General features: G+C 37.0%; 1 protein-coding gene across 1 annotated transcript; it reads right to left on the reverse strand.

The window, feature by feature from the left end:
* Positions 1 to 1,004: 1,004 nt before the first annotated feature.
* Positions 1,005 to 25,057, reverse strand: LOC106640257 (F-box only protein 32). Its single transcript, XM_014354230.3, has 7 exons — positions 24,792 to 25,057; positions 5,708 to 5,769; positions 5,234 to 5,283; positions 4,519 to 4,705; positions 3,759 to 3,934; positions 2,629 to 2,879; positions 1,005 to 2,171 (listed from the first exon to the last, which is right to left on the reverse strand). Exons 1-7 carry the CDS (start codon positions 24,911 to 24,913, stop codon positions 1,973 to 1,975), a joined length of 1,047 nt encoding a protein of 348 aa, XP_014209716.1. The 5' UTR covers positions 24,914 to 25,057; the 3' UTR covers positions 1,005 to 1,972.
* Positions 25,058 to 26,014: the final 957 nt, after the last annotated feature.

A 26,014-nucleotide genomic window follows, 5' to 3' on the forward strand; every position in this document is an offset into this window, starting at 1 on the left:
ACATTACAATAATTAAATTTTATTTAAGAGCGAAAGCTGCACTGGTTGATCAATTGATTTCATAAAAATCATTTGATTCGAGCAAGTTTTATTACGTCTCTCAGTATATAAGTTGAGTGCACGTGTGATTCATATCACTTAAGCTTCATGATTGCTAAGTTCGTTCATGACATTGTTCTCTTATGTTCGACACAGATCATGTATCGGTGTGGGCTTTTATATCTGTACAAATAAAATATATGATATTTATGTATACATTGTGTATGGTTTATATTTTTCGATGAAAAATCTATTTGTCTCTGGCAGGAATCATAAATCTTTGATTCATTTATAGTTTCCTCTCTTTCTCTTTATTATTATTATTATTATTATTTTTTTTATAACAACCTTAAAACAATACTGAGCATCGAAAAATATTTTTGCTTGTCATGTAATCTTTAATATTACGATGTAAAAAAAATTTTTTTTTAATTTTTTATTTTTCCACTTTGATATTGACAACTATTGATAGATTAAAATACAAGAGAATGTATTTTACAAAAGTTTAATTAGTAAAAATACATACGATTAACGCAAAAGAATTTAAATTTTATTTGTTTTCTTAAAATATTTTCTGATGCTCAATAATGTTGTATATTATAGACTCGACAATACATCTTTCATTTTTTTCGAGAATCCTAACACATGTATAACTATACTTGGTTTAAGATTGTACTGGAAATATTATACAACATTGTATGGTTCTTGTGCAACTCTTTAAGATAGAGAAAGTTCAATATTTTACTTTTTTATTTGTCAATTTATTTATTTAATTTCCCCATATGTATACTCTACACCTATAATTTAGAATTTATTTAATAGCTTTTGTTTCACATTGCAAATAATTAACTGAACGGAATTAAAGCCTTTTTTTTGCACGATTTGTTTGACTAGGAATATTGCAAAAAGATGAAGATTACCTTGCAGCTCGGTACAAATATTCATTTTTTTTTAAATTTTTTTAATTTTTTTTTTTTTTTTAAAGAGTTTATTGGTTCACGTAGTATAAACTACTCTATAAAATTTTGAAGTACTTGATGTCTGTTTTAAACGTTATTAAATTCTTTCTAAAATAATTTGAAACCACGCATTTCTTATTATTTTTTATTACAATTTTTCGAATGCGTTGAGTTTAAACTCTAAACAAAAAATCAAACGGTTAGTAACTATTATTTGTTACGAAGAAGATCTGAGGAGTGACAAGTTTTATTACCATTATAAGTTTACCAAATTTTTATAAATTGAAAAAAATTTGAATTTTCATAGAAATAATAATCACACAAATTCTTTTTATTTTTCTGGTTTTTTTTTACAAACGTTTATTGAAAAATCTCATATAAAATAAATTACATATCACAAAACAAAAAACGTGTATTTAAAATAAAATTCATGCGTTGATAATAAAGTTCATTTAAATTAAATAAAAACTTAACTCCCAATAAAAAAATGATTTTGCTACGAACTTTGATGTTTTTTATCAATCAGTAGATCATAAAATTTAGAACAATGAAAACAAAAATTTTGTTAAAACACAACAATGTAATTTTTACACGTGGTCTCGTATAATTTTCATAATCACTGATTACCAAACCTCACTCTTCTTTAGTTAAGAAATATCAATAAATTATGAAAATCATTATTTTTTCGTTTCCCATTTTTAAAATGAAAAAATAATTAAGAATACCGTAAAAAATCAAAAAAAAAATCATCCAAACATAAGATACATCTCTTTTCCCAACAATGCGTCTCTTACTCACATGCACGCACGAACACGATTATATTAAATTTATACTAGTAAAAAAAAAAAAAAAAAAAAAAAAACAGCTGCTGCACGAACGAATCAATAATTTATGTTAACCAACGGATCGGTCGATTGTTATAACAATGTATATTAATAAAAAATATAATGAAAATGACGATGATCGAGGGGCGCTCACAGGGAGAAGAATTTGAGGAAGGTCTGGGGTGGTATCGGTACGTGGAGGGAGGCCCGGTCAACGTCGGCTAGCTTCTCCTGGAAGGCCGGATCCTGGTCGGCGATGCACGGATGGCCCAGCGAACGCCAGAACAGACAGCGGCAGTTCCGGCACAGCTGTATCATCTCTGCGTACTCCTCTCGCAGACCGTAGGACCTTTGTTTTTATTTTTTTGTTTATTTTACATTTGTTAAGCAAAGGTCGATTAAAATGTCATAGATTGAAATAAATGTAAATGATTTGATATTTTGACTAAAAAAAAATGTATAACTTAGATACAAGTTAGGTTAATTTAAAAAAAGGTCGAATTTTCACTACAATGGATCAACGGGTTATGCTTTTACTCATTTCTTAAAAATATTATTTATTGTAATAATTGTTATATTCTTTATTATACCGTAATGTTGTTTCACACGTTTTTTGATAAATACTGTGGGTGGTATAATTTTAGCTACTTTTCTTCTCAGTTCGCAAAATTTGTATTACATTCAACTCACATTTATTGTAATTTTCCAAGTCTTTGTATCATAAAAATCAATAGCAATAATTTTATAAAAAAAAAAAAAAAAAAAAAAAAAAAAATAATAATAATAAATAAACGGAGATCACGAACCTTCGGGCTATGGTGAATATAGTTTTCCAGTCTTTGTCAGGATTGTTTAGTCGGGCAGTGGCGATCTGCTGGGGCGTGAAGTGGTACTGGGCGAGTTCACGCCAGATCCTCTGCTCCTGGGCCAAGACAGCTAGGTGCTCGCATGCCTCGGACGAGGCTTCGATATCACGCGGATCGCTCAGCCGCAGCAGCACCTCACGCCTACACTCGGCTGGCAGGTCTGACCACTGTGGCTGCTGCTTTTCGTCTGGCTGTAAGTTTTGTCGTTCGGGGGGTTGAGAATTTTTTCTTTTTTTTTTTTTTTTTACTTCTTGCTTTCATCTTGTTACCAATTGAAACGAGAGATTAATTAATTAGATTGGTAATAATTCCGCAGTGGCACATAGAGAGCGGATTGCGTAAGCACGTACGAAATTCCTCGTATAACCATTTATAAATTAATATCTAGTACTTATCTACTAAGTAACTTCAACTTTTCAAAAGTAAACATTGAAAATTTATTAATCAATAATGTAAAATGAAAAATTATTTTTTCGTCATTGAATTAAAATTAATAATTTAACGTTTGAAAAAGTTTGAGCTTCTATTCGTTAATAGATCAATTAACATTGTTTGGAATTATCATTTCTTATAAATAAAACTATTTTAAATTTTTATACTTGACGAGATTTTTTCCAAACAGGACTGAAATCTCAGCACGAAATATAAATATAAATTTTTAAAATAAGTTGTGACCAGCAAGTTTAAAGTTAAGATAAAATCCTCCTTTAATTAAATTTTTTTTTCCGAGTTTATGACATGTCAGCTGCAATGTTTTGCCAATTTTTTCCTTATGTAAAAAAGTGCAAAATATAATGTGTTATATTTTTCAGTAATAAACATCGTGTGATTATTTATTTTCTTAGTACTCATATATTTGTAAACTCAATTTCCATCCTGTTTGGTATCTCTCAAACCTCATTGAATGAAACTAGTATTTAGTGTTGTATCATAAAATTAAAACATTATTTATCCTAAAAAAGCAAAAATAATTACTAAAATAAATAAATTCATTGGAATAAAAAAAATTCCCAATCCCAAATGAAATTTTTATTTTCCGGCAGTTACAAAAAAAACTAATTTATCCGCACCTGAGTTATCGTAATGGAAGATGCGATCTGGAGTATTCGGTCAAGAGCGGCTTTGTGTTTCTCCCAGAGAATGACTGAGCCGAGAGGTCTGCCACCCCAGCAGCAACCAGCGCTGAAAGCTCGGACCCTTTCGATAAGTCGACGCAGTCGGCCGGTCTGCTGCTGCGATAAGGACACTACAACGAAAAGTAATTAGCTGTGTACACAATATTTTTTTTTTTAGTAACTTCGGCCCCAGCCTTTTTTAATGAGTCGTCGAAAAAAAATTTTCGTGAGCGAATTTTTCTAGTATTTTATTTAACTCCTAGTTTCATTTTTTATTTTTATAGATAAAATCTAGGGTAAAATTGAACTATTTTTTTTTCAATCTTACGAATTTCGTCCAATACAAATAAAATGCTTAGTACAAATCGAGCATCAAACCATCTCAGTTTTTACGAACAGAACTAATTATAACAAAAAAGTAAAAAATATTATCAGTAAATATTTAGTCTTTTTTTTACATTGTATTTGGAAAGCTGGAGTTGTAAAATGATAAAATATCGTTGAAAGAAATGTTTATTGTAGAAAAAGACAAAAAATTTTTCAACGAGACACGAAAAGAATGTAAAAGCATTTTGAATAAATTTTTCACCGAAAGTTCAATACCTAGCCCCAATAACGATGTGGGAGAGCGCGTTGAGTTGAGAAAACCCGGATGAAATAAAATATACCTAACTCGGGTCAAATAATCGCCGGGGACGATCGATGAGCAGCTTACCTTCTAACGCGACCTCCTCGAGCATGTTGAAGAGGACGCGCTGAGCGCAACCGCTTAGTCCTCCCATGCGGTGGCTCACCAAGAGATCGAGTAGGCGCACTATGTAATTGAAGCGCCGGCAGTCGTGCACTGCCGATAAAAAGTCGAGCCTCTTTAGTGCGTCGCTCAAGCCGTTGAAACCGGCGATCTATTGAGCAAAAACATGGTGATTTTTTTTGTTTGTTTGCTCAAGTACATTTATACTGTTCTTCAACAACATTACATCCGTGCCAAATCCTATTTTGGTACAGATATTACGTATTGTTTTCAAACCCGGGCAACAGCAAAAAAGAATCACTAGCATTTTTTTTACTGTTAAGAAGTTAACAAACTACTCCTTTCTAAGTATTTTTTTTTGCCCAAAATCTACACGTCAATTGTTTCCAAATAATACGTTTATTTTCTACGATTTTTCTGTCAACGTTATTAATGTTCGATTATTATCACCATTATTCTAAAAATTTTAGTTACATGCAGTTTATTCGTGTTGATGTTAAACTTTCATCCCGATAAAATGGTACCGAAAAATTAATTCATCGGGAGCATTAATACGCTAAGAATAATGTTCCTTTAATCTTTTTTTTTTTTTTTTTTTTTTTTTTAATTTTGCTGTTTACAAGATGTGAAAATAAGGGTTGAGTGAGAAAAGTACAACAAATTCCAAAGTTTCACTTACCTCTCGAGTGCACTTCAGCGTGATGTGACAGTGCGGCTGGACGGCATCTTCTGAATTCGAGGAAAAAGGAAAAAAAAATAACATAGTCATATATTATTCTCTGGATTCGGAACTATTTTTGATTTTCGTGAGTGTAAATCTACATGTACTTATATTTGTATCTTCTCTGAATAAGGTTTAAGAATATTCTTGAAACGGTCGGAGATTCGGTCGCATCGGTACAGAAGTAATTTTTTCTAATTTTATTTTTACGTTCGAAAGAAAATAAATACTTTTGGCAATAGTAATTTAGAAACAAAATTTTTGTTTCTATTTAGTGTAATAAACATAGTTTTTATTTTTGAAACGTTTCGATGGAGCTGGTAGACAAATTTTTGGATTCATTTTCAATTTGGGATCTAATGGAATGTATGGATTTAGTAAAATCGTTTGAGAAAAGGTCTATGAGAATCTTGAACTTATTTATTTAAATACCTTTTTTCTTGTCTTTGTCTTTGTCCTTATCTTTATCCCTTTTGTCAATATTACTTTCTGACCTGAAAGCATACAAAAATTTTCATTTTTCAAAAATTTGTTGTCACGTACGTACGTATCATTAAAAATTTATTTTTTCAAAACTTCCCGTGAGAATAAAACTTTATTTTGATCAATAACAATTTAACTGCTTTATGAAGTACTAAATTACAAAGTATCATAAAAATAGTATACAATCAGTGAAAATTTGTATACAAGTGAATGACAACACCATCAATAAATAAAAAAAAAATGCCTATTAATTCGAAAAATATTAATATAAAATTTTTAAAAAAGCGATAAAAGTTTTCAGAAGCTTTTTGTTAATTTCCGACATCGCTCAAACATTACAATAATTTATATTGTTGAATATTCTAGTTTATTATTGCGCAGTCAAGCGCACAACAAAGAAGTTGGCGAGTGAGTCAGTAACGAATACGCAGAAAGCAGTCGTCACTCTACCACGTGGAGTAATAACTCTCGCAGACGTTCAGTCTGCATAAAAAATAATGATCAACTTCATTTCAGTACTATTTGAAGAAATATTATTTGTTTAAACTTGAAAAAAAATGCAACAAACGTTGATCTTTGATTATCTTTTTTGATCGTAACACATTCGTTATTATTACACCCAAATGTTTTACATAATTTAAAATCCATTCAACATGAAAAAAAAAGAATGCAACGATTTGATGGAAACAGTTGTATAATTTACAAAAAATTTCTTAAAAAATGTAGTAACCGATTAACTCAATGTATCGTTACGGTAGTAAAAACTAATTTTCCGAAATATATAACCAAACGAAAGTCGCATTTATTTAAGACAGTCATCACCATCGGCAGCGATTATGGAGAGCCTTCAACGCATTTTCATGACGGCAATACACATCGTCAAATAATACACAAGGAGAAATAAATCATCGTTCATAAAAAAGATCGAGTTAGCCCATGTGCCTTATGTTCCTCGTGCACTCACTCACTCGCTAACTCACTTACGCAAGTGGGACAGCAAAGAAAGGCGGAGGGAGGCATTTTAAGTCGTTCTTATTATTGTATGCGAAGAGTCGCGTGCAATCGCACGGTTATTGACCTTATACTTGCTCTTACGTGTGCGTACAGTCTTGAATTCGTGCACACGAGCGCGGAAGAGGAGTTTGATCGTAACTTTGGTATTGTGTGTACGAGAGGAATGGATTTCTATTCCATATTGGTGAAAAGTAACAGTGAAAGTGAAATCAAGTGTACGGGAACATCAAACGTGTTGCACGAAATTCTACTCTATGAGAAAATAGCTATAACAATGACAATCGTTTGGTAGATAGCTGGATTAACTACTCTATTATTGAATATTTATACAGTACTATCGAATGCTTATACTGCTTTGTCACAAATTTAACATGTTTCTAGGTGTGTTAAAGGCGATAGAAATTTCTAGTTGGATACAGTTCCTTAAAGATAACGATGATAAACATTTTTAAGAATTATACATTAAAAAAAAAAGTTTTAATTTTATTGGGCATTAAATTATAATTTTTACGAAGATGTTGGTTATTAAATGTATACTATTTTAATTTTATTTAGAATAAATTAAAATTCTAGGAATTTTCTAAGCTATCCCGATGAATAAAAATATGGCAATTTCAACGAAAATCGAAGGTATGCGTATTAAACTGTGATTTACCTTAACTTACATAACTTTCAAATCAAAGGCTTAAATTGTAAAAATAATTTTTTATGTGGAGTTTTACCTCAGTATTCATGTACGCCTGATCATATAACATCGTACATCACGAGGCAAATGATAGTAGATTTTTACACAAATTCACACATTTGTTTTCATCACTGTCTGTATCGTATGACACTTGGAACTTATAATTTCATACATCAAAATTGATAAAAAAAAAAAAAAAAAACAACAATAAATAATTTTATCTTTCAGCTCTAAATTTGAGTGCACCAGAACTTGTAGGTACATACATATTATACACTGAGCAATCGAGGGGAAGTGCCACTTTTCCCGATTTTCTCTCTCTTTCTCAGTGGGTTTTCTATCGATTGGCCTACTGCATTACTTGCCGCGGCAGCCGTTGCTGCAACCGCTATTGCCGTTTGTCTCGGCCCGGTCCAAATATTTAAAATGTAACAAGTGAAAGCCTCCTTTTCAATTTATAAGAAATCGATTAAACTCGTGTAACTTGTGTAACGCGCGCGTACAGAGATCACCTGCGGCTCCTTTTTATATAGTTTCGTTTTGTGACTCTCGCTCGAGTATGCCCATGTATTTTTGGCTACGATGTAGTATCTAAATATATTTTATATCACGTACTCACGAGATCGTTGATTCTTCGATTGTTTTTTGCTTTATTTCACGTGCTCGTCGTGCATTGCAAGCGTCGAAAAGAGATGTTGTTTTCTTTACTACACCAAATTTTTGTTTTCTTTTCAGTTTATTTAAGCGATATAAAATACAATCGTATCATAGAAAAAGATTAAATTTTGTGGTGAACATTTAATTGCTGCCAAAAAAGTATCCATCGTTTTTTTGCTGGAAACTAAAATTCCAATGCGATACTCATGGGAAATGTACACTTGAATGAAAAAAAAACAAGATGAGCTCCACCGTCGAGAAACACACAGCAGCAGCAGCAGCAGCAAGACAATTTTCAAGCCCATTATTTCCGAATTTAGATTTGTATCACGTGCACCGCTGGTGTGGACTCGCTGTACACTCTGGAGCTTCGAATTTAAGACGCATCGTCTGCGCGACTTCCTTCCTCGTTACAATAATAGAAGCGAGAAAAAGAAGAGGGACGGCCACAATTATTCTTACTTCATTCCACGAAATGTAAATTTAGACGACAAACGCACGGTACGTCATATCGCAAGATGAATCGGTTTGCTCAATCGAGTGTATATCTATACTTACAACGATGTGGTTGCAAAATGTCAAGCGTCAGTGCATGGGAGACCTGATCATAGGTCGGATTACCCGTGGTTTTCTAAACGCCAATCTACTCTTTGATTGTTTTTCACGAGTGAAACTCTCTATTGGCGACAACCATAACCAATAAACCTATACAGTTTAATCGCTGACCTATCTTTTTTCCACGCTATAAAAAAAGCGTAAAAATTTCTCACTGGCGGATGCAGCTTTGCAGAGCGAATCGAAGAAAGCCTCGAGGAAAATGGCCCCGATCTCGTCTGAGTCATCATCTCGACTCGAGGGTTCGTGTGAAAGGAAGTGCAAAAAAAAAAAAAAAAAAAAAAAACTTACGGCAATAATAAATAACAACAACAACCAGTCAAGCAGGCGTGTGGGCGGACGAGCGCGTGGCTTCGTCGCTCTTGCATATTATATATATACATGTGTATATACGACCGCGGATGATTGGCCGACACCTCGAGAGAGAGAGAGAGATTTCTGTAGAAATAACGCGTGTTCGGTCAAAGAGTTCGTGTGTACGTGCATGTACCTTGTATACGTGTAAGACATTAAATGGGTTGGCGGCGGCGGAGCGCCCATTTAGTTTTTGTTCGATGGATTGTAAGTCCTTGATGGCAGCGGCTACGAGCGTGCCATTATATTGTAGGCATTATAGAGTAATGGTTGGGAATTACTTCTTCCACGTTTCGTTTGGCAATACGTGTGTGTACACTGCACTTTGATTTTCCGTGCCATGTGGACTTCACTATTAAAATAATCGTTTCCGCTGATAATTGATGATCGGTTTGTTTCTTTGGCCATTTTTTTTTTTCTCCAATATCAGTTGTCGTTGGCAAAAACGAACATGTTCTTTTATCCGGAATTGCCCGAGAGTTTGGAAAGTAATTTTAAATATACTTGTTGGCATCAATAATAAATGGTTTTACCTTTCTGCGCGTAGGAATTATACTGACAAATATTTGTGTGTGAATCGTAATTTGAAAGAGTTATTATTGTTTGTCGATTGTCGCCACTTTAATTTGTTTGCCAAATTGAAGGAAAAATGAATTATTAAAGCAGCAGAAAAACCTTTTTTTTATTTTAATTTTTAAAAAAATGAGGGAGCATTAGTTTTCCACTGATGCATTGTTTAAAAAAAAAATTTTTTTTTTTTAAATGTCAAGCTTTGATTGACGCTGACGAGAGACTTGGAGATTTTTTCATAGCTCTATCTTTAGAGAGGATGTTGTGTGACAACCAAAATTATTAATAGACATGTATTAGTTCAACGACTTTAGCCAAAGTTCAATCTAAAGTTAGAAGTTTCTTGTATTCGGGAGCTGCAGGTTCGGTTGATCTATGAATGGAAATGAAGAACAAAAAAATTACTACTAAACGCTGTTTGATAACAAAAGGAGTACATTCGTGACCCAACAATGTTTGTACACTGTTATTTAATAAATTTAATGCAAAATTTGTTGACTGATGTTAAAAAATTAACTACAATTGGTCATAAAGAATTTAATTGAATTTTCTTATTTCGATATAGAAGAAAAGATGTTTTTAATTACTTCATCTTGTAAATCACGCCAAAAATTGATTAGCGTGAAACGAAAATTTATTTTGTATCTTTTCTGAATATTAACAGCAGTAAATTTTATTTTACTTTTAGGCAAAGTTAAAAAACGCTGTCTTAAGAAAAAACGAAAGGCTTACATTTTTTTTATCATAAAAAACAGATACCGTAACTATATTATCAGTGCGATTGGTTTATGCGAGAAAAACCGGTTCTCAATAGATCAATTAACACCCACTCGAAGAATGGAAAAAAATGTCGACGAATAAAAATGAACAAAAAAAAATTGATACGGATCACCGATTTTTTTTTCGACGATATGCCGGATGTTGATCAATTTTTGTATAACTATAGCATACTTTTGTATAACGCTTTTTCTATAAGTAGTATAAAATTATACTTAATCACACCTTAACAAAAAAAAAAAATAAAAACAATTTTATGTTTGCCAAAAAAAACAATCAGGTATCGAAATACTTGTGTATGTCTCTCGACGAGATAATAAAAAAAGAATTATAAAAATTACTGTGCTAGAACGGCACTCATATCATGTGCAAATATGAGCCTCTTGAATTTAAAAAACAGTAACCACGGCAGTTTTTCTACAAATTTTTCTGAACTCATTCGCTAATCAAAGTAAAAAAAAAGAAAAAAAAAAGAAACCAATTGCCATCTCGATTGTCATTACGAGGCACGTACATATTTTATAAAAAGTAGAAAAACAAAGGGGAAAAAAAAGTTGCCAGAGGACCACCAAAGCGTCACGTGCACGGATGCATACATAAGGTACAGCAATAACACGAGCGTGTGGGCGACGCTCGACGCGTGGCGCAATTGGATCTGCCGCACTGCTCTTCCGATCCCCGGCATCAACGAGGAAGACCTTGCACCACCTCTCTCTCTCTCTCTCCCGCGAGTATTACATCCGTTTCGCGCGCACGCAAATTGATACGCGCGAGCGCGCACTCGAAAATGAGGGACAAAGAGGGACGGGGGAAAAAAAACGGAGAGCTATAGCTGCATTGCGTCGCCACAATTTCCACTAATAAATAATACATACCTCGCCTCGCGCGTATATTAATACGTGAGTCGATGAGGCCGATAATTTGTTCATGAAATGAAGCACTGCGAGCATAGAAGGGGAGTGCCATTATGCTAACTACAGGGGATTGCAGAGTCTCTTGGTTGCTATCGGTAATTCGTGATTGTCGAGGGTGGATCGATGGTTAGGTGTAGTTTTGACATCGGAAAAATAATATTGGATCCATGAAGTTTTGGGTAACTTGGTCAGATGCAGCATTTTGCAAATCTAACAAAGTGATCTCAGTGTGTATGAATGAGAATGAAGGAGACAATTGTCAATTAAGGTTATTTATGCATACTGCAATCGAAATCGAAACTTTTTTACAGGAGTAAATATAACATAATATGCATCAATCGATTTCGTGGTTAATTATATTTAGAAAAAGTGGGTTACTGCATCAAAAAGACTATGAATTTTAATAAAAAATCCAAAAAATGCGGTCAGAAATGCGTACTTGGAACATCTTGGTTTTAATAATATATGGCCTTGTGCAACTGAAAATTTTAACTCCTCGTAAAATTTGTCAAGTTAAATGACATGAAACAAGTAAAAAGTACAATTCAAATACTCAGAACAATAACAAATTAACACTTGTAGAAAAAAAAACTAGCACAGTGTAAATTAATACATTACACATGCAGATACATAGATTTTAAGTATTGTGCACGTCGCAGGACGTCGCAACGGCGCGAGGAGCTGCTGCGAAAATAGAAAAAGTCGGCAAGCCGTCAAGGACGTTCCGTCGGTTTTGTAGCGCTACACGCAAAAATCGCTGCAATCGAGCCATTAAACCAACCAAAGCTCGTGGTATGAATTTTCTTTCAAATTCAAGAAATTTTGTGCAAAAAAAGAAGTTTTAAAATAGTCATTTGCTCATTTTCCGCGCGTGTAGTGATAGACTAGAACGAGTAGCTGGTGTTGATGGAAACGAATGCTAGTTGATCGCAAAAGGGCAAAAAATTAATTTTTCTATGCTAAAAGCAATGCGGAAAATATTATCCACATTTTATAACGAAAAAAATGTTCATCATGCTAACCGTAGTAAAACAATTTTCTTATCTTTCTAAAAATAACAAAATAAAGTTGAAAAATGTTCATTATTCTCACTTTTGTGTAACTTTTATAAGACTTGTAATTGATTTTTGGTACATGAAAACAATAGAAAGTACATATATGCTTGTTAGTGCAGACACAAAATACGCATCGATAAATTCGTTAAATGGGTCATTCCTTATTTTTTTACGTACAAGCAATTGATGTAAGCTGCCCTACTTCCACGTAGATATTCAATCAATTTGTCTTCATTCAATTTCAATATCCCTTATTCCCGTAATCGAGTACGTAAACGTTGCTATGAAACTCAACGCCAATATTTTGTTTTCCAATTACCTTTGAGAAATTGGACTATTTTTGCTAGACATCGAAGATTTCTCGATTTTTAATGGCTATTTTTTTGTAAGCGCCTTCCCTCAAGGAATATAGCAATAAAGTGATTGATTGAGTTTAACTGCCGCGTTGTTATTAAGCACCCCGAACCTTTAGAATCTCACGTAACAGTATTGTATGTAAACGTTTTTTCTTCGAAATAAAAACTTACGTCAAATTAAGTGAAACCAATACTACTTGTTAAAAAACAAAATGTTTTTCTTACTATTGTAATAATAATAATAAATATACTTCAAGTATGTTTTACGCATCGTTACAATACAATACTTTAGTCCTTCTCCGTTATTCTCCCCTTATACTGCCAATAAGCAATAAAAACAGCAGCGACCTACAAACGTCAAATGAAAAATCGAAGGATCCAAAACAGCCACTGAAAAAAGTCCTAGCTTTCGAATTGCCTTGTCGTTTGTGTTTCATCCAGTTGTTGAGCCATTCGAACCACAATAAAAGTACTTTCTAACTACGCTCGTTAATAAAATTGTATAAATATCGCGAAAAACAAGACTGACAACTTTTTTTTTTCCATTCCACTCGACTTGCTAAAATCTGCTGCCAATAGTGGGGGAAAAAAAGAAGCTCTGCTCTGGTTTCCTTAAAAAAAAAAAAACGACGAGATAACTTTGGTATGCATATTGTGCAGTCACCAGCAACACCGCAAGCTTCGCGGATAGCCACGATGGTATAAGCAAAAGGAAAAAAATGAAATAAAAAGTACCACACATCGAACGGGGAAGTTGCTAAGATATATATTGGAAGGCACAAAAAATGGGCCGTAGAGCTCGCCGTAGAGAGAACGCAGACATCGACGAGGTAGCGAGCTTCCCAAGAGTTCGACCCAGTGCTCTCGCCTGCGGCAGAAAACCGAAGACGTGACTGTCACAGTACCGCCACCTGAACTGACGCCCTGCGGCCAGAGTTAATGCGCGCTAAGCGGCAAATTCAAATGTGCTAAAACCAACTAACTAAATCCCAAGCTTTTTAACCTAGTAGATTCGTTCACCTTACAATCCAGGGACGGTCGGGGACGGTGTGAGCGAGTCGGAGACGAAAGTGAACAAGTGCTCTTCTCCGATCGTCCCTGATCGTCCCTGACCGTACGCGATGCGCAGTTGTACACGTTAGGTTAGATTAATGCAAAAAGTAAACAAACTTGTTTGTATTTGCACTTCTTTATTTACAAACTATTGTTTACATACAGCATTAATCTAACCTAACGTGTACAACTGCGCATCGCGTACGGTCAGGGACGATCGCGGACGATCGGAGAAGAGCACTTGTTCACTTTCGTCTCCGACTCGCTCACACCGTCCCCGACCGTCCCTGGATTGTAAGGTGAACGAATCTAATAACTCAGTACCCAAAACCTCTTAAACCAAATAACCCTATACTTCAGATAAATACAACCAAACAATATTTTAAATACACGCTCAACTTATAACTGTATACATAAATCATACTCATCAGATTGCAAAATCTTTAAAATAAAGATCCAAACGACTTGCAACACATAAATATAATGAGAAAAAACTACTAAATAACCCAGGGAGCTTAATATCCAATTAATTTATTGATAAAAATATAACACATAACTACGGCGCGTATCCCTATATGACCCAAGGCACTTCATGGTAAGTTTATTACCTAATCAAATATAAATTAAAAGCCCAAGCGCCTATCACCAGATGACCCGGGGCGCTTACTGACCACTTTTTTTAAAATTTTACTGAGCTGCTATTACCAGATGACTGAGGGCACTGACTGGCAAGTTTATTAACAAATCAAATATAAATTAAAAGCCCAAGCGCCTATCACCAGATGACCCGGGGCGCTTACTGACCACTTTTTTTAAAATTTTACTGAGCTGCTATTACCAGATGACTGAGGGCACTGACTGGCAAGTTTATTAACAAATCAAATATAAATTAAAAGCCCAAGCGCCTATCACCAGATGACCCGGGGCGCTTACTGACCACTTTTTTTAAAATTTTACTGAGCTGCTATTACCAGATGACTGAGGGCACTGACTGGCAAGTTTATTAACAAATCAAATATAAATTAAAAGCCCAAGCGCCTATCACCAGATGACCCGGGGCGCTTGCTGGCAACTTTTTTTAAAATTTTACTGAGCTGCTATTACCAGATGACTGAGGGCACTGACTGGCAAGTTTATTAACAAATCAAATATAAATTAAAAGCCCAAGCGCCTATCACCAGATGACCCGGGGCGCTTGCTGGCCACTTTTTTTAAAATTTTACTGAGCGCCTATCACCAGATGACTCAGGGCGCTTACTAGCCAGTTTATTAACTAATTAAATATAAATTCACAGCCCAAGCGCCTATCACCAGATGACCCGGGGCGCTTGCTGGCAACTTTTTTTAAAATTTTACTGAGCTGCTATTACCAGATGACTGAGGGCACTGACTGGCAAGTTTATTAACTAATTAAATATAAATTCACAGCCCAAGCGCCTATCACCAGATGACCCGGGGCGCTTACTGGCCACTTTTTTTTAAATTAAACTGAGCTGCTATTACCAGATGACTCAGGGCGCTTACTAGCCAGTTTATTAACTAATTAAATATAAATTCACAGCCCAAGCGCCTATCACCAGATGACCCGGGGCGCTTACTGGCCACTTTTTTTTAAATTAAACTGAGCTGCTATTACCAGATGACTCAGGGCGCTTACTAGCCAGTTTATTAACTAATTAAATATAAATTAACAGCCCAAGCGCCTATCACCAGATGACTCAGGGCGCTTACTGGCCAGTTTATTAACAAATCAAATATAAATTTAAATCCTAAGCGTCTATCACTACATGACCCAGGGCGCTTACTATCCACTGGTTAATAAAATGAAAAATGCTACAATAGTTACGGCATTCAATGTGTAGCAAAGTAAGGCACTTAATAGGTTCTTAATTGTGATACAAAAAAAACCAACAAATAACTAGTGCTGTATGTATAAGTAACCTAACGTACTAATCGGCCAACTACTGCAATAATAATAATTATAAAATATTTTAAAGGCATACTCTGATGTTACTTAGAACAATTGAGAGCATTTTTGAGTTAACAAAAAATAGAACGGAACTTATATCAAGTAACTAAGGACGTTATACAGCTTGTTGTTAATTTCTAAGCCATTTATTAATACCATCAGGGCCAAAAATTGGATTCTTTTCGTTTCTTAACAAGCACTTGTCTCGATAATTATTAATCCGACGGTTTGAAAACTGGAAAGCAAGTATTTGAGGGCATCTGGGGATAGGCGCTCAGTTTAATTTTTAAAAAAGTGGCCAGTAAGCGCCCCGGGTCATCTGGTGATAGGCGCTTAAGCTTTTAATTTATATTTGATTTGTTAATAAACTTGCCAGTCAGTGCCCTCAGTCATCTGGTAATAGCAGCTCAGTAAAATTTTAAAAAAAGTTGCCAGCAAGCGCCCCGGGTCATCTGGTGATAGGCGCTTGGGCTTTTAATTTATATTTGATTTGTTAATAAACTTGCCAGTCAGTGCCCTCAGTCATCTGGTAATAGCAGCTCAGTAAAATTTTAAAAAAAGTGGTCAGTAAGCGCCCCGGGTCATCTGGTGATAGGCGCTTGGGCTTTTAATTTATATTTGATTTGTTAATAAACTTGCCAGTCAGTGCCCTCAGTCATCTGGTAATAGCAGCTCAGTAAAATTTTAAAAAAAGTTGCCAGCAAGCGCCCCGGGTCATCTGGTGATAGGCGCTTGGGCTTTTAATTTATATTTGATTTGTTAATAAACTTGCCAGTCAGTGCCCTCAGTCATCTGGTAATAGCAGCTCAGTAAAATTTTAAAAAAAGTGGTCAGTAAGCGCCCCGGGTCATCTGGTGATAGGCGCTTGGGCTTTTAATTTATATTTGATTTGTTAATAAACTTGCCAGTCAGTGCCCTCAGTCATCTGGTAATAGCAGCTCAGTAAAATTTTAAAAAAAGTTGCCAGCAAGCGCCCCGGGTCATCTGGTGATAGGCGCTTGGGCTGTGAATTTATATTTAATTAGTTAATAAACTGGCTAGTAAGCGCCCTGAGTCATCTGGTGATAGGCGCTCAGTAAAATTTTAAAAAAAGTGGCCAGCAAGCGCCCCGGGTCATCTGGTGATAGGCGCTTGGGCTTTTAATTTATATTTGATTTGTTAATAAACTTGCCAGTCAGTGCCCTCAGTCATCTGGTAATAGCAGCTCAGTAAAATTTTAAAAAAAGTTGCCAGCAAGCGCCCCGGGTCATCTGGTGATAGGCGCTTGGGCTTTTAATTTATATTTGATTTGTTAATAAACTTGCCAGTCAGTGCCCTCAGTCATCTGGTAATAGCAGCTCAGTAAAATTTTAAAAAAAGTGGTCAGTAAGCGCCCCGGGTCATCTGGTGATAGGCGCTTGGGCTTTTAATTTATATTTGATTTGTTAATAAACTTGCCAGTCAGTGCCCTCAGTCATCTGGTAATAGCAGCTCAGTAAAATTTTAAAAAAAGTGGTCAGTAAGCGCCCCGGGTCATCTGGTGATAGGCGCTTGGGCTTTTAATTTATATTTGATTTGTTAATAAACTTGCCAGTCAGTGCCCTCAGTCATCTGGTAATAGCAGCTCAGTAAAATTTTAAAAAAAGTGGTCAGTAAGCGCCCCGGGTCATCTGGTGATAGGCGCTTGGGCTTTTAATTTATATTTGATTAGGTAATAAACTTACCATGAAGTGCCTTGGGTCATATAGGAATACGCGCCGTAGTTATGTGTTATATTTTTATCAATAAATTAATTGGATATTAAGCTCCCTGGGTTATTTAGTAGTTTTTTCTCATTATATTTATGTGTTGCAAGTCGTTTGGATCTTTATTTTAAAGATTTTGCAATCTGATGAGTATGATTTATGTATACAGTTATAAGTTGAGCGTGTATTTAAAATATTGTTTGGTTGTATTTATCTGAAGTATAGGGTTATTTGGTTTAAGAGGTTTTGGGTACTGAGTTATTAGGTTAAAAAGCTTGGGATTTAGTTAGTTGGTTTTAGCACATTTGAATTTGCCGCTTAGCGCGCATTAACTCTGGCCGCAGGGCGTCAGTTCAGGTGGCGGTACTGTGACAGTCACGTCTTCGGTTTTCTGCCGCAGGCGAGAGCACTGGTTCGACCTATACCTTACCTCTCGCGTATAGCTTTGCCGCGCGCGTGCGAGTATACTATAACACAGTGCAAGTACAAGTATATAAGGGAGGAAAAAGAGGAGAGGCCGCTTACTGGGTCGCGACCTACTTTTCGTGCCGGTCGTTTCAGGTCAACCTCTGCGCTGTACGTGCACTGTCAGCCGGGGTATCCCTTTTTTCCCTCTTTCTGCGCCTACACACGTGTTAGTAAACGCAGATACCGTGCAACCCCTTTTTTTTTTTTTTTTTTTATCAAGTTATTTTTAAAATGTTACTCACGCAAAAACCATCGGCGATTAAGGAAGGCGAGAAGGAGGGTCCATTCGAAGCGGCGCGACAAGTGGAGACACACGCAAAGCATCAGAGATGAGGAACTCGAATGTTATGCGATTGGAGCTAGCTCTAAGCTGCAAATAAGCGCGTTGCAGTGGCGAACGAATTTCGTACAGTTGAGCACGTAACTGGGCCAGGGTCATGGGACACACGCTTCGGGGAGTGAAGGATCAATAGTGTCTAATTCGAGCGCCGAAAATTGCATTACAAATCCTCCGAAACTTTGATGCGCGACACATTTCCTCGAGTCTGTCGATGGTGAAGAGTCCACACGAACATTGATCCAGCAGCTGCATTAGTAGTGGTGATTTGACAAATAGTATGTTACCTGAATTGGACCACATTGCAGTAAACCAAAGGGTTATAGATACTGCTTTTAGTTTCGAGTAGACAAGGTGATGTGGAATTTGGTATATGGCAAGACATATACAACCACTTGGAGATTGGAGTTGTAAAATACGGGATTTCGAGGAAAAAAATGATCTTTCCTCTCTGCGAGAAAGAGTAAACAAACTGACCATCCTCACGAAGGAGAAACTCCACTCCACAATTAACGAGTGAAATCGTTAATCGGTTTTCAAATACACACACGCGGAGACTCATCGGCTGATCTCGCGAATTTATCGGCACCGAACGTAATTACCAAACTCTCCGAGCGATGGAGTGATTTTCTTTTTTACACACAAGGGAGGCCGGGGGGAAAAAAAAAAACAGTAACGACGCACGCAACGCGTTCGAATATATAGGTATAGGTATACATGCTATTTATACACACAAGAAGAGCACTTTCAAAAAAACCGTCATAAATAACCCAAGCGGTGCACGCGTGTAACCATCAAAACGAACGAGGTGAAAGCGTATATGTATACAGCGCGAAATATAATTCGATGTTTAGGTAATTTTTCGCCTCACGTAACGCGCTAACGCACCTCGCGATGTGTATATATATATATATACATATATACACGTTGTTATACACTCATTACGGGATTCGCGATGAGAAAGATCCCGAGCGCCAGGTATATATATGTAAGATTTCATTAGCAACGCAGTCGGATGGACTTTCGAGACCGATGTGTGTGTGTCCGCAATCACGCTTTTTCCGCTTCCACGAGTGAAAGCGTGCACTCGCGTGTACTAAATTACATATACGCGCTCGCGCGAGCGTTGCCTACTTGTCTATATGACTTTTAACGTCGTTAGTCTGACGGTTCTCGCTGAGTTTGATATCCAAACTATGATTGCCTACATGTGGAAGAGCTTGAAAAACAACTGTTCTATTTTTGTGGGATAACTGTTCGATCGAGACTGATGCAAAAGTGGCAAAACAACAACAGGTTGAATGAATCGCCGTTATGCGAAGAGGATATGCTTTACGGATCGATATATGGAGAGACGTGGTTTTGGTAAAGTTTTGAGTAGCTTGCGCGCATTGTTTCGCTTTATGATGGTAAGTATAGGGTGCCCAGATTCACTGCTCCAGTACATAAATGTAAGACTCGCGTGCGGAGCAAAAATTATCTACGGATCGATTGTTTTGAGAGGAAATGGCCCGTTTGTGTGTATAGCTTTTGCTTCGAGATCGTTACAACGAAACGTAAGCGTATATATCCCGAGTGCAGGTCGCGTGACGACGTTCCCACTGTTATTTGGGCATTTAAGTTTCTTTGGTAATAGCGATAAGTGTTCAAAGTGTCGATTTTCGTGGTGTATTTATGTTCATCGAAGCAACACTTCAAGCAAACGTACAAAAAAAAAAACATACCTATACACTTGTGGCCTAAATGATGGAAGTAATTTTAACTTGCACTAATAAATAAAACGCATTGTTGACAATCCCCCAAGAAAGAAGATAAGAAGAGCCCCTAAAAAACTCCCGCGTGTGGCATAATACAAATTGTACGGAAAGTTTAAAGGGCCCGGATGAGCTATGGCGATTATTGTCACTGGAGCTCTATAATCAGCTCATTTGTTATATCCACCAAAGTATAAATTTCATGCCCCGGGAGCGTGCCTCGTGTTTGTTGTTACACTCCACTGTCGAAAGTACATACGGCTCTGTACTATCTTTTACCCCTGATTTACTTCGGATGCATTATGCTCCCCGTTTTTCGAGATGTGACCAGCCAACTCTGAGCCCATCACTCGTTCAACAAATTGTTTACCCGAAACTTTTCTAGTAAATATTATGTTCTTTTGTCTAAGAAAAAAAAAAAAAAAAAAAAAAAAAAAAAAAAAAAAAAAAAAAAAAAAAAAAAGTACGGACGCTTGAATGCATGTGTAGCGATGTTCTTCTTCATTAAAAGGAATAAAAAAAAAATATATTTTGGGGACTAACGTCAAAACCATCGGAATTGCGGTTCTGTTACTCAACCGAATGGGAGGGTGCATCGCCATTAGGCTACAAAGTGATGGTGGTGATATAAAGAACGCTTGCAGGTATCCTAAATTCTTTGCAACAACTCCTTATACAATTATATAGGTACTTATATGATACTTTATTCGCGCTCGAATGTAATAATTATTACCACTGCACGTATAGAAGTATATATATTGTCATTGGCAAAAAAGCACCAGAACCGCGCCAAAGTTCAGACTGACGAAAAGTCTTCAAGATTTTCGGCTCTTCTCGTTTGGCTCGGGACGACGGCGACGAGGCGTCCTTTGTTCTCTGGTCGCGTGTGTGGCGACGCCAGGGCTAATTTTCAAACAGTGGGGCTTCTCCGAGATGCGATTGCTGTACTTACGTGTATATATACGACAGAGCTCGCCTGGCAACGTGCGACCGACTCACGTATGTGTTTATGTACACAGAGACAGGCTTACGCGTGTATATATTGTATATGTATACGTACATGTACTTTGTGTAACATTGAAAAGCCACGACAGCGTGTTTTTACGCAATAACAGTGCGCCTACTTTGCGCCAAAGCTGATTTTTATCTCTCTTCTTTGAAGCCTTGACGAAAAGACTTGCGGTTTTTTCGTCCACGGATCACCTTGGCTAGAGGGTTTTAGATTGCCCACATGTGTGTGTGATGCGTGATTTGTGAGGTTTTTCTCTCTCTGCTGGTATAATTATTGGAAAAAGGTTCTCCTCGGCTGATGGTTCGGGATTTATATATGGTCGGTCTACTGAAACTATGATGTTCGCAGACGATTAGCTCGAGGTTTGCTCATTGCGAAACACCTTCTTTGATTGATAATGTCCGATTTTTACTCGAGTGTAATGTATTTCAATGGTGTTTGTCGAGAGAAGAATCGGAATATGTATACAGTATGTGTTTTCGAGATGGCCCGGGATGATGTTTCGAGTCTAAAAAATTACATTTCATACTCAATTTCCCCATAACGAACGTTGCCAAATTTTGGTTAGCCTAAGCATATCGGTATGTATTTATATGTCCTCAATCACGGGTATAATATTTTTGGCGAATACAAATGTACCGATACAACGTTGAGACCAACCAAAAGTTTGAAAAATTAACGGTAGGGGCGCTATTTCAGAGTTGTGCCCACAGCGAATACATATAAGCATATATGCACGTTGTAAAAGATCCAAGGATTGTGCGGAGGACGGATTTTCAGTGGTTGGAAATGCGTGGCGTCGTTGCGATGATTTGTGTTTGACGCGCTTCGGTGAGCGCGATTCAAAACTTTAGACGCGCATAGATATTTGTTTGGTTTAAATTTGAGAAATGCGGGTATGAATGACTATTGTGCTACGATTTCATGAATATTTCATGTCATCGAAAGTGGCTCTTGATGCTCTTCTAGATTAAAATGGTGAGCAATTTATGAGCTATATACCAGTGCTGAAAATTAACAAATGACACGTGTGTTTTCAAAAAACTTTCATCAATGATATGACACGAGAAACAATTTTTATTATTTGAGAATACGTTTTATTTTTTTGTGTTAATATTAACAAATTTTTTTTTGGAAAAAGAATTGTATTAATGATGTCTCTACTAATTAAAAGAATTACTGAAATAAATCTCAAAATAACTTATCAATCAACGATGATAAACAATTCTTTTGTAAAACAAGATAAATAAAGCCTTACCGAATATCACTGGTATAATAATTAGCTTTGAGGTGAGTTCACGATGTAACCAAATATTAAAATAATACTCTCGAAGTTGAAAATATTATTGACTGTAATCTGAAAATTGTGAATGAAACCTTAAATGTAATATTTCACGCATACACCAACCGTCAAAATATATATCAACCACACCTTAATTCATAACTTGCTCCAAATAAATTATGACACTGGGTGAAATCGACTTTCTATCTCTAACGCGTTTACCTCAAACGGTCCACACATATATATAGAAAAAAAATATTATCCGTTATAGAAGTTGTTGCCATATAAAAGACTCGATTCCTAATGGAGTAACAGGTAACTTCAAAGGCGAATCTGTTTCAATTTTTTTTTCCTCTTTTTTAATTTATAGGTACTCATAATGGTGTTGAAATATAATAATAATAAATCGTGCGTACGTACACCGATGGACAACCAAAGTATTTAAAACTGACATGTACTTGGGAATCGAAAGTGGTATACTTGACTTGATACGCAGATATATGACCGAATGTACCCACAGTACTTACTCCGATAGCCGCATTGAAAATTTGTGTACTCATTTTGATACCATAAAAATCCAATTTATAGATCCCGTGCACGTGACAGCCAGGGCCATTACGATTCGATCACGCAATACATCTTGTAGAAGAAATCACTTTAATGACGGTGGGCGCCGCTTAAACTAATTTTCTTTCCCATGAGAATGAACATTTGGCCGTGCCCATAAAGTGTAATGTGGAGGGGCCCTATTAGCCTCGCGTGCAATGATTTTGGCATCGGCATGAAATCAGGATAAGTATACCTGTATTCCATTCAACCGTCACTAATATTACCTAAAATAAAGATGTTCTGATATCATACAGTAAAACAAGACCAAAAGTTTCCAAGTTTCCCGATGGGAGCGCTGTACTTCAAAGTTGAGCACGGGAAGGAAAAGCACATTTCTTAAATTATGCAGCTGGTGTCAGTCACAATAAAAGGATCAATGAGAAAAATGAAGCTCTCTGCCGCGCTCGACTGCACCACGACCCGCGAGAATTTAAAACAAAAAAAGCTCGAAGGAAGAGGCGAGCATATAAGTACACGAAAGCGTTTCCTTTGGGCTGATGTGCTGCATCACAGACAAACGATAAAATATATGCCATCCTGCGAGAAGTAACAGCTGTGCCCAGCTGGCGTAGGTTGCGAAAGCGCGTGCGTGTACCTGTGCTTTTGTAAACCTATATATTGAAATCACACATAAGTATATATATATGATGTATATGTTGTACGCTGCACCTGACGGTGTATACTGTGTATCAGCAAACTTGTATTATATAAACACATAATACTTTCTTCAATCGCATCGTATATTGATCTGATTGAATAATCGATTGGCTTATTTTTGTCGCTTGAAAAAATGGTAAATATTTTTTATGTATCCGAATGAACAAAAATTAAATTTAAAAGCCATTCGCTGCGAAGGATAGCTGAAGCATGAGGGGATGACAGCTGTGGCCAACCGATGTAAGAGGCAATAACTTTCAACACAATGTTCCATATAGAAACACTTGTGAATTAACACAAATCAGGGTAAAAGTACAGTTTTATATGCATTGGTAAAAAGTGTATTTTTGCGTATGCGCGCATAAGTTTAACTCTCTTTGTCTTGCTGAAAGTGTAATACTTATTTAGCGTATACAACATTGGGTAAATGTGTAATAAGCACCTTCTCCCTCTGGCTCCGCACCTTTGTTACGTGCGCGTCTAATTGTAAGTAGTTGTGTATGAAATCGCGGATACATTATTCGCAGGTCTTTCTCACTCTCGCTCTTTCTCTCCCTTTACCACGCACTTGCGCTTCAACGCGGCCTGTACAGTTTTTATTGTTTTCGAATCTCTTGTACGGTATATACATACGGTAGTACAATATACGTGTTTTTTAATACAATTCACTATATATTAATTTTTTCGAAAAATGATGGTTTTGCCTGTCTGACGATTCTTTGTTTTAGTCTAAATTTCCGCGGAAATAAGCACGTACAGTGACTCGGGCGAATGTCATTTTGCGCAACTCCAAAACGTAACCGATCACAGGGCACGGAGAGTTTTTTTCGGCAAAAATCATTTTTCCGCTAACGGTCACAAAATATGAAGCGAAAAGTATGAATTAACCCGCGGGCTGTCATAAAAAGCTCCTCCGAAAGCACGCAGTAGATCGCACACGGAGATACGAGTGTGGCAAAAGCACAAAGAAACAGCATCAGCGGCTGTCATCCGGTTTCTCTCTCTCTCTCGCGGGTGCGAAGCGCAAAAAGCAAAACGATCTACATATACTTGTACGCGTTGCGAATGCACACAGTAGGTACATATACCTAATGGATAAATAAAGGAAGAGGAAAATAATATATCCCCGACACCACAAAAAAAAAAAAGTATAGTTTTTAAGTGCACTCACCGTAGCAACAGCGAGAGCGTTTTGTTGTTGGCGCACTCCAGGATCTTCTTCTTCTCCCAGCCTTCGACAGTTTTCACCCACTCCTCGCCCGGGCTCCTCCAGTCCTTTGATATGAACGGCATCCTCCCGACAGACACCCGTCCGTATGGTCTCTATATTATTAAGTATATCCTTACCAAATTTTTGATCAAACGATGAATAATATGTCAACGCACGATCAACAACAACAACAACAAACACTCTCACAGCAGCGCGCGTGCGCGGACACCCGAATGATGTATATATAAATTGTCTCGTATATTAGGTATACCTATGTACACAAAGCGAAAGAGAGCACGAAGGAGCTTTTTAATTCCTGGAGAAGAGCTGCACCAGCATCCGCGGGCATGTGCAGATAGGGTCCCGAGGCTTGTTGCAGGGAACAACTACTGGCGAGCGAGATCTAGGTACGTGCGCAACTCTGGGGATAGCGCGGAAGCCCGAGGGTAGTCTCTTTGTCGCGATGTATACACCGACTGACAGTTCCTGTGTCCTTAGTGCTAAGGAAACGACTACTACGACGGCCACGATGAGGACGAGGAGGAGACACTGGTCGCAGGTGCACGACACTCGAACTGTCAAAAAACAAGAACAACGACGAGGATGCCGCTGGCTCACCGTGTTCTGGAGTACGATCTGTGCGATCGTCTGTTGTAGGTGGTGGGTGAATGTATATATATAGGTAATTGCACCTAATATACGTATAGGATACAACGAGCGGACGGACGGAAACGGAGTCTGTTGCCAAAGTGCACTGCAGCGCTGGTTGGCTTGTCTCCCCCTGAGGAGTTTCGGAGTCGGAGTGTGATCGCGGCGCGCGCACGTCCGGCGGCTACGGGGAGAGCTTTGTTTCCCGTGACGTCACGCGCGCCAATGTGTGCGTGATCAGCTGGGGAGTATAGTTGGCGAGTGAGCTTCTCTCTCGATCTCGCGTCTTTCGCTTTCTCCGCTTTTTTTGATTCTCTTTGTGTCCGTCATCGAGAGCGTTTGGTGCTCTGTTGGTATACATGTATGTATGTGTACTGATAAAAGCGTGTTGTTCTCATACCAGTAGACTGACTCCCATCAATCATCAGCTCGCAACAAGAAGGCATCAACCGAGACAGCTATCTTTTCGTTGATAGTCTTTGAATTGGGACTTGCAAGTTTGCAACTTGCGATGCCGGCTGACGGTATGTGTTTGA

The sequence above is a fragment of the Copidosoma floridanum genome, unplaced genomic scaffold (assembly GCF_036245765.1).
Source record: "Copidosoma floridanum isolate Cflo_tuat_1 unplaced genomic scaffold, Cflo_Japanese_pri ptg000006l, whole genome shotgun sequence".
In the NCBI taxonomy this organism is placed as follows: Eukaryota; Metazoa; Arthropoda; class Insecta; order Hymenoptera; family Encyrtidae; genus Copidosoma; species Copidosoma floridanum.